We start from the raw sequence: 9,796 nt of genomic DNA, 5'->3' as shown, positions 1-9,796 counted from the left end.
TTTTTTTTTTTTTTTTTTTTTTTTTTTTTTTTTTTTTTTTGAGACGGAGTCTGGCTCTGTCGCCCAGGCTGGAGTGCAGTGGCTGGATCTCAGCTCACGGCAAGCCCCGCCTCCCGGGTTCACGCCATTCTCCTGCCTCAGCCTCCCGAGTAGCTGGGAGTACAGGCGCCTGCCACCTCGCCCGGCTAATTTTTTTTGTATTTTAGTAGAGACGGGGTTTCACCGTGTTAGCCAGGATGGTCTCGATCTCCTGACCTCGTGATCCGCCCGTCTCGGCCTCCCAAAGTGCTGGGATTACAGGCTTGAGCCACCGCGCCCGGCCTGAGTGCCTTTTTTCTCATTATTAGAATTGGCTTCTGACTTCACATTGGTCCTCTGAGCACTTTTTATTTAGCTCTCATATTTACCTTTCTTCTTTTGCTTCTCTTGTTACAGAGAATTGCTTTTTAACTTATCATTACTTACTCTGCTCCATGTGGTAGAATAAAGAACACAGCTACTGTATGTTCATGTTTGCAATTCAGGGACTGTCCTTTTAAATTTGTTTTTCTCCCACTCCTGCCACTCTCCCCGCAACTCTAACTTTAAACTGCCTTTTTTCAATCATGGAACTTTTAGAGCAATTATATTTTACTCTGATTTCTTAATTTGGTGAATGTTTACATTTTAAAGAGTAGTATGGTGTATTCCTTCAACATTTTATATTTGGCTTCTGCTAAATAGTCGCTTTTTAATCTTTTTTTGTTGTTGTTGAGAAGGAGTCTCACTCTGCTACCCAGGCTGGAGTGCAGTGGCACGATCTTGGCTCACTGCAACCTCCGTCTCCCAGGTTCAAGTGATTCTCCTACCTCAGCCTCTTGAGTAGCTGGTATTACAGGCGTGCGCCACCATGCCCAGCTAATTTTTGTATTTTTAGTAGAGACAGGGTTTCACCATGTTGGCCAGGATGGTCTCAATCTCTTGACCTCGTGATCTGCCCACCTCGGCTTTCCAAAATGCTGGGATTACAGGCGTGAGCCGCTGTGCCCGGGCCACATATTTCATTTATATAAAGATTTATTCTATCTTTGCAATGCTACATGGATAAATTACAATAATATTTTAAAGTCTTACACATACAAAAACACTTATATCCCTAAGGTTTTAGGGACTAAGATACCCACACTTGTTACACAGTAACTGCTTCTGTGGTATAAATTACATTTTGGCAAGGAAGAAACTTCCATTTCTCTAGGAAGAGGAGGTGTAGGACATGTTGGGCATGTTAGTCCTTAACATTGAGACAGGATCCCCTGATAATCTTTTTATCCCATTATAGGAGAAGGTTGACAGAAAAGCTTCTAGCAATCCTGACCTTCATTTGAACAGGGCGACGGTAAGACCTTTGGGGTATAGTCACTGAGGGTCAAATAAATAAGACACCTAGGTCTTAGCTTGTGAGGATAACGGAGTGTGCATAGGGACACAGACTGGGTACAGACTGCGAGAGGAAAGCCGTGCTGTTCTATAAACAGCTAGCTCGGTTTGGCTTCAGTATCTGGTGTAGTCACTGGAGGGAAAGGAGAAGGGGCTGAGGAGGTAGAAGAATATGTAGACAATGGGGGCATCTTTCAGAAGACTTCTGAAATGTTAAGTAAATATAAAGGTCAAGTGACCCAAGGTATACAACTTAACTATTTTAGAGTTTGGAAATTAGCTTCTTTAAAATGATTCCATCTTTGGGATTGTGATCATCTTGGCTAGGAAGAAGGATATAAGGTGTTACCAGCTCTTGAGGCTGTTTATTATAGCACAGGAAAATAACCAGGAAGGAAAACAGTTTATTTCTCTAGATTCCTAGTCCATGGTGCCATTATTCCCTCGGGATAGTTTGTTTGGATATACTTATAATTGGGATATACTTCTTGTACAGTTGCATAAATATGAAGAGAGCTATGGGGAGGCCCTGGAGGGCTTCTCTCGGGCTGCTGCCCTGGACCCTGCCTGGCCAGAGCCCCGGCAACGAGAGCAACAACTTCTGGAATTCCTGGATAGATTAACCAGCCTCCTTGAGAGTAAGGTAAACATGTCTAAAGGGCTGAATTCTACTTTTTTTTTTTTTTTTTTTTTTTTGCTGTGGGTCAATAAAATAAGAATAAATAGGTTTAGGAGGTCGTGACCCTATAGAAGTGGGTGGGAGGGAAGGATTAGAGTCTCAAGGAAGGCGACTAGTTTCCAGCTTCTTACCTATTTCCTCTTCTTTGTAGGGAAAGGTGAAGACCAAAAAGCTGCAGAGCATGCTGGGAAGCTTGCGCCCAGCCCATCTAGGCCCTTGCGGTGATGGGCACTACCAGTCAGCCTCTGGGCAGAAAGTGACCCTGGAGCTCAAGCCACTGAGTACGCTTCAGCCTGGGGTGAACAGTGGTGCCGTCATCCTGGGAAAGGTGGTGTTTAGCCTTACCACAGAAGAGAAAGTCCCCTTGTGAGTTTCTCTTGGATTTTCCCCGTTTTACCCTTTTGAACTAATTGCTGTCACTTCCTGTTCTTTCCCTGGCAGTTGAGGAGATTGTCAGTGGTCACAGATTTGTGACTTCTGATTTCCTTCTGTGACTGTCCCATGGGCAGATATTGCCTAGGTGATGTTTAACAATCTTTTGATCAGAGGCTTTTGTAGATTCTGTCACTGCCCGTTTTTTATCCCTGAGTTTGGTGCTATGTGGGTTCCTATATCCATAGTTGAAATTTGGCAGGACTTTTTTTTTATAAGACAGAAACCTCAAAATTCTTCTGTCCCTTTGCATTTTCATGATCATAGAAGTTGAAGGAGGACAAATTCTTAGTCCTGTTTGTACTTAGGTGTACTTAGGCAGTTCTGAAAAGTGAGCTTTGAGTTATAATTTAAAGTCTGGTTGGGAGATTGTCTTAGATGTCATTCAACAAATATTTGTTGAGTGTGTAGTATATGTGTCATAGGGAGTGAGAAAAAAGAAATGTCAGGCCGGGCGCGGTGGCTCAAGCCTGTAATCCCAGCACTTTGGGAGGCCGAGACGGGCGGATCACGAGGTCAGGAGATCGAGACCATCCTGGCTAACACGGTGAAACCCAGTCTCTACTAAAAAATACAAAAAACTAGCCGGGCGAGGTGGCGGGCGCCTATAGTCCCAGCTACTCGGGAGGCTGAGGCCAGAGAATGGCGTGAACCCGGGAGGTGGAGCTTGCAGTGAGCTGAGATCTGGCCACTGCACTCCAGCCTGGGCGACTGAGCGAGACTCCGTCTCAAAAAAAAAAAAAAAAAAAGAAATGTCAAGGACCCAGGTGCAGGTGCTGCTAGCAGCGGAGGAAATGAATTAAGAATATTTATTTAGAAAATTTTCGGATCTTGAAAAGTTAGGGTTTAGTGAGTGCCACCACTCCTTGGTCCTTCACTCACTTCCTAATCCCTGGTTGACTGGTTTCCCCTTTCTCTTTTCTACTGAAATTATTATTTTCCTAGGATCACCATTGTCTTTCTAGGCACTGGATCCAGCAACTTCTATTGCGTGGTTCCAAAACATTCTGACTTATCTGTAACTATTGCCTTTCACAGTTGCCTTCTGTTCCATCTAAACGGAAATATTCACAATTCCCATTATATGGCCCAGCTTTCTCCATGGCGTTTTCTAGGGGTTTGTGTGTTTGATGAGTTGAAGGGCAAAAAGGTAGCTGAGAACAGTTTAGTTAACTAGAGCAAATCCTAGAGCTGAGAAGAATTTGAAAGGGATATAGACAAAGGTAGGTTTTAGAAGACCTTGAGAACAAATAGATATTTTGCCACTCCTTGGTTTCTCTTTTTCTGCCCAGCTTTTCAATCTTAGATTCTCAGGACTCTATTTTTGTTTTTTTCCTTTTTTTCTCTTTATACCAGGATGGCCTATAGTTGCCAACTTTGATCACTTGTCAGTGGTTGCCTGACATACTATGTAGAAGGATTCCGAGGCTTTGACTGGATTCATCAGGAGAGTGCTTTGCTTGATTGCAATGTTTCCTGTGAATTCAGGTGTGTCACGTGATGGCATGAGTGTGATTCTTCTCCATCCTGTGTATAGATCATCTTGCCTTGTGATGTTGTATAAACCCAAGGCTTTGGCAGCCTCCTATATGCTCACAGATGTATCTCCAGCCCAAGCTTCATTTCCAAGTGTTGGATCCCTATAACCAACTGCCTCTGGGTTCCAATAAGAAATCTCTAACTCAGTATTTCAGTATTACTCACCTAAATCTTTCTCTGTAAATCTGTTTCTCCTCCCTGGATTCCTTGTGAATGAATGGTATCACTTCTCAGTCACTTGATTAAGACTTTTGGAAGAATAGGCTTCTCCATTCTCCAAAAAGATTTGCCTTTTTTGTCCTATAGACTTGACTTCTCTGTGTTTACCACCTTAATTCACCCCTTTATCACTTCTCCAAATAGGTCTCCCTGATTCTCTGGTTTCCTCCAGTGTTCCACAGTGCTGCCAGAGAAATGTTTCTTAGATGTAAATCTGACCATTGCTACTTCTTATTTAAGATTCCTTGCTGGTACTATATGTAGCTTTTGGGATAAAGTGTGAACTACTTAGCTTAGCATACAAAGTCCTTCATGATTTGCTTCCTACTTCTCTTTCCATTATCTTCTGTCTCTTTCCCACCTGTGCCTTTTGTTTCAACCACGGAACAATTTTGTTGGTTTTAGAACAGCTGTTTTCATGCCTCTGTGTCTTGCATACAGTTACTCTGCCTGGATAATCTCTAGCTTCTTCTTGACATGGCTAACATCCTCTTCTGCCTCTAACATTTTGTTTCAAAAATTTTCAAACATACAGCTAAGTTGAAAGAATTTTACATTGAGCATTTGTGTTCTCAATCACTTATATTCTTCCATTAACATTTTATTTTACTTAGCTTATTATGTATCGGTCTGTTTATCCTGCTGTCAGAGTAAATTGCAGAGATCAATATACTTTACATACTTTAGCATGCAGTCATTAACTGAGTTCAGTATTTCAATTTTTTCTTTTTATGTAAAATTTACATACAATGAAATGTGCAATTTTAAGTGTACATTTCATAGCTTTTAACAAATGGAAAATATCTGTATAACCCAAACAGAGATCATTACCACCATTCTGGGAAGTTCCCTCATGTTCTCTCCAAGGCAATCTCTGTTCCTGTCCCCTCAGAGGTTTTTAAAATTTTTACTGAGGATTAATTTTTCTATTTTAACCCAGCTGGTTTTTTACCCTTTAAGATTCACTTCGAGCATCACCTCTTCCAGGAAATCTTTCCTGCTTTCCAATTTTGATTTAGATAGTTCTCCTCTGGGCTCCCACAGTCCAATCTGTGGCTTCACTGAATTCAGCACAAGGGAAAAGCTATTCTAGCACCCATCACACTTTACTGTAAGTGATGACTTCATTGTTTGACTCCTGCTAGACTATAGGTCATTCATAGCTGGATTGGTATCTTACTGCTAAACACAATGCTTGGCACATATGTAATGTTTGGTGAAAGTTTGTGGAATTAAACTACACAGACAGTGATGGTTAGAGGCTTTGGTTAAGAGCATGATAGTTGGCCGGGCGCGGTGGCTCACGCCTGTAATCCCAGCATTTTGGCAGGCCGAGATGGGCGGATCACGAGGTCAGGAGATTGAGACCATCCTGGCTAACACAGTGAAACCCCGTCTCTACTAAAAATACAAAAAAAACCAAACAAACAAAACAAAACTAGCTGGGCGTAGTGGCGGGTGCCTATAGTCCCAGCTACTGGGGAGGCTGAGGCAGGAGAATGGCATGAACCCGGGAGGCGGAGCTTGCAGTGAGCCGAGATCGCGCCACTGCACTCCAGCCTGGGCGACTGAGCAAGACTCCATCTCAAAAAAAACAAACAAACAAAAAACCAAAAAAGAGTATGATAGTTAAATCGATAGATCAGGAATAATGTTACAATTGTAACATTTTGGTCTAGTTCTTCATTAATATTTGTTGAATGGCTTCAGTGTGCTTTGTCCTAAGTTCTTAGCAAAGTGACAGATTGATGAGTTTCAGAAAAATGAAGACTCAGATGTACAAAGTGGAGGATGGTACCTCTCATAGGTTTTCTGAGTAACTGAGAAAAAGCATTTGTTTATTTTGTTAGTATTTTATTTTTAAACTTTAATTAAATTAAATTTTATATTTTATTTTAATTACCTGTCACTGACTTTAAGTCCAGTATTTTGCTAGTATTTTTAAACCACTCTTTCTGCTCTTCTTTCCTACCTGCATACCTTTTTGTTGTCCTCTCTCCTAATCTATCTTTACCTGGCAGTACATTTGGCCTGGTAGATTCAGATGGACCTTGCTATGCAGTGATGGTGTACAATATAGTGCAGAGCTGGGGAGTGCTCATTGGAGACTCTGTAGCCATCCCTGAGCCTAACCTGCGTCTTCACCGAATTCAGCACAAGGGAAAGGTGAGCGATGGTGAGGATTCTCTTCCAACTCATAGGCTCTAAAAGTAGAACCAAGCTTATCTTTTTATAAAAGATATAGAAATAATTATATGTGAGTATGTGTGTAGGTTATGTGTATATATATTTGTGTGTATATGTTTTATATATAGTTTTTTACTAAAAAGGTAAGCTGGTAAGCAAAAAAATAAAAAAATGGAGTGAAATATTATCACTCAGGTGTTATCACTCAGATGTTACTACTTTTTAACTGTTACTGTTAACAGTTTGGTGTATATACGTGAAGTCTTTTTTCTTTTCATAAATATATACACGTATATTTATATCTATATTTTAAATCATGAGTGGGATATTATTTGCAAATGTTTGTGAATGTTTCCTATGTTTTTAAATATTTCACACTTTGAGTAGACAGGGGATGATGAAGATGGTAATGATAGTTAACATTTATTTAACACTTAATTGAGTGCCAGACACTGTGCTAAGAGTTTTTATTGCCTGCCTTGTCCCATTCAATTCTTACAAAAACCTTATGAATGTAGATATTTAACCACTGTTTAACCATTTAGATCAGGGGTTGGTAAAGCCCATGGACCAAATCTGGCTCACTGCTTGTTTTTATTAAGAATGGTTTTTAGGCTGGGCATGGTGGCTCATGCCTAAAATCCCAGCACTTTTGGAAGGCCAAGGTGGGAGGATCACTTGAGCCCAGGAGTTTAAGACCAACCTGGGCAACACATAGTGAGACCCTGTCTCTACAAAAAGATGTTTAAAAACTTAGCCAGGTATTGCAGCACATGCCTGTAGTCCCAGCTACTGAGGAGGTTGAAGTGAGAGAACCACTTTATCCCAGGAGTTTGAGGCTACAGTAAGCCATCATTGTCTCATTGCATGCCAGCCCGGGTGATAGAGATAAGTCTTTGCCTCAAAAAAAAAAAAAAAAAAAAAGGAAAAAGAAAAAGAGAATGGTTTCTGTGTTCTTAAATGAAAAAATTGACAGAAGCATAATGTTTTGTGATGTGTGAAAATTGCAGGAAATTCAGATTTCAGTGTCCACAAATAAAGCTTTATTGGAACACAGCCACACTCATTTGCTTACTATTGTCTGTGGCTGTTTTTGCACTGTGGTGTCAGAGGTGACTTGTTCCGTAACAGAGACCATTTGACCTACAAAGCCTAAAATATTTACTATTTGGCCCTTTACAGAAAGACTTTGATGACCTCAGATCTAGATTAGTACTTTTATAATAGAAAAAAAATTAGAAACACAGTGAAGATTTTTATATCTTTGCTTGTATCTGTGATTATTTCCTTAAATGAATTTCTAATGCAGAGTCCTGGGTCCAAAGGGTATGCAGAATTCGGATGCTTTTGATACATATTGCCAAATATTTCTTTGGAAAATTGTACTAGTTAGTTGTGACTACCAACAGGGATGTAAATAAGTGTTTCTCTAGTTTTTTTCTCAACTCTGGTTGGAAACCTTTGAAAAGTTGTTTCCTAATTTTACATGAAAAATATAGCATGAATATTATTTTAATTTGTATTTCTTGTTTAAATTGCCATTTTTTGGTGTCACTTGTCGATATTTCTGTGAAGACTTAAAAAAATTGGTTTATGAGAACTTTTAAATTTACTTGGACTTAAAAGAGCCTGCCTCTCATTGCCATATTTTTTGGAGGAAGATTATTTAACATGTTTTACAACTTAAAATACACTTGAACTGATAAAGTGAGCTGATATCCTTTTTGTGATTAGGAAAACAGCTACATTCTGTTACATATTCTATTTCCTCCTCTTGATATAAAAAAGAGAAGTAACTTTAATTTGTATTTGGTGGATTAAATTAGGACCTTATAAACAATTTGGACTGAGATTTTCTCAGGATTCTCACTGGCTCTGGCTGGCTGCTGTGTGTATCTAGTTAATTATCAGGAAACACCGTGGGAAAAGGCAGATTCTGTGCGAGCTGGTTGCATTCTTTGTTAGGCAATGCCAGGAACTTGCCTTTTTTGAATCAAAGAGCTGTCTTATTCTTGTAGTGGCACTGCATGACCTTACATGCTCCATGTTTTCCTTCTGAAGACTGAAAACTTTGGGAAAATTTCGTCCCCTTTGTTAGCTCAGTTTTGTCTGATGTGAGATGAAAGTAGAGGGGGTATGCAATGGGGGAGGTGGTGCAGAAAATTGCAAGTGGTGTATCCCCATGCTAGAGCTTTTTCCATCTTGGAATCTGTAATGAACCTTTGTCTGTCTTTTCTAGGACTATTCCTTTTCCAGTGTTCGAGTGGAGACGCCCCTCCTGCTGGTGGTGAATGGGAAGCCTCAGGGATCCAGCAGCCAGGCTGTTGCTACAGTGGCATCGCGACCACAGTGTGAATGACCTTCTTTGACTTGTGTGCTCAACAGGGACTGGAGGAGAGGGGACAAGGCCCTGTGCAGTTGGTCCAGCCACATCCAGTGATTCAGCAGGAATGGGAGGAATGTTTTAAATGAACTTTCCTTTTCCCTGCCTGTATTACACTTCGTATCTCTTCTCTCTCCTCTGTCCTCATCATGTTCCAGCTCTCTCCAGCGCCACATACTCTTCTGGCATATCTCTGCTGTCTCTTCCACTGCTCTCTATGTTTTAAGCAAAGAGCATGGAATTGGTAGAAGTCTTGGGATCTTGCCATGGGACACAGTCCCCAAGGTTCCTGTTGTTGCCTCCTTCCTAAGCCTCATATGTATATATCAGTTCAGTATTTATTGCTAAAGGAGGGGGCTTAATTTTATAATGGCTTTGTTTTTAGCAGTTTTTATTGTTATTTTTAAAATTTAGGTCCTTCCTCTTCTTTGGGGCTGGAACAGAATAAATTTGTTTGGAACAAAAAATACCATGTAGTTTGGCCTGCTTTATTCTCCCTAGGCTTGTATTCTTGGTTTTAGGATCACTTCAATTTATGGGAGTAATAATCCCGTTTTTTTCTTTATACAAAGTAGTTTATTTCTCTCCCAGTTAAAAGAATTCCGACAATAGACAGCCCAGGGCAGGAATGGCAACTCCACAAAGTTGCTAGAGACCATTTCTTCCATTTTCCCATTCTGTCATTCCCTAGGGGTGGTCTTCACTGTGGTCCAAGATGACAGAACAATACTGTTCTAATAGTGTTACTAGGCTGAAGGATCAGAGAGAGTTAGATGGATATTCAGTTTCTTTAGAGTCTAGTGACATGTTTTATAACAGTTTATTGTAATATCCTTGTGGTAAAATGGAGAAATGTGAGTGAGGATTAATAACCAATTGAATTAGCCGGGTATGGTGGCTCACGCCTGTAATCCCAGCACTTTGGGAGTCCGAGGTGGGTG

At 40.6% G+C, this 9,796-nt stretch overlaps 1 protein-coding gene across 1 annotated transcript in view; it reads left to right on the top strand.

The window, feature by feature from the left end:
- Positions 1-9,315, top strand: part of TTC5 (tetratricopeptide repeat domain 5) — a 17,941-nt gene extending 8,626 nt beyond the window's left edge. The window contains exons 6-10 of the mRNA XM_025391583.1: positions 1,319-1,375; positions 1,913-2,059; positions 2,247-2,461; positions 6,307-6,451; positions 8,712-9,315. Of these exons, the coding sequence (XP_025247368.1) occupies positions 1,319-1,375; positions 1,913-2,059; positions 2,247-2,461; positions 6,307-6,451; positions 8,712-8,831 (684 nt within the window). The 3' untranslated portion in view covers positions 8,832-9,315. The remainder of the gene's footprint in view (positions 1-1,318; positions 1,376-1,912; positions 2,060-2,246; positions 2,462-6,306; positions 6,452-8,711) is intronic.
- The last annotated feature ends 481 nt before the right edge of the window (positions 9,316-9,796 follow it).

This window comes from Theropithecus gelada, chromosome 7b, assembly GCF_003255815.1.
Source record: "Theropithecus gelada isolate Dixy chromosome 7b, Tgel_1.0, whole genome shotgun sequence".
Lineage (NCBI taxonomy): Eukaryota > Metazoa > Chordata > Mammalia > Primates > Cercopithecidae > Theropithecus > Theropithecus gelada.
Note: the sequence above shows the minus strand (reverse complement) of the source record. Positions and strands in the feature narration are given on the sequence as shown.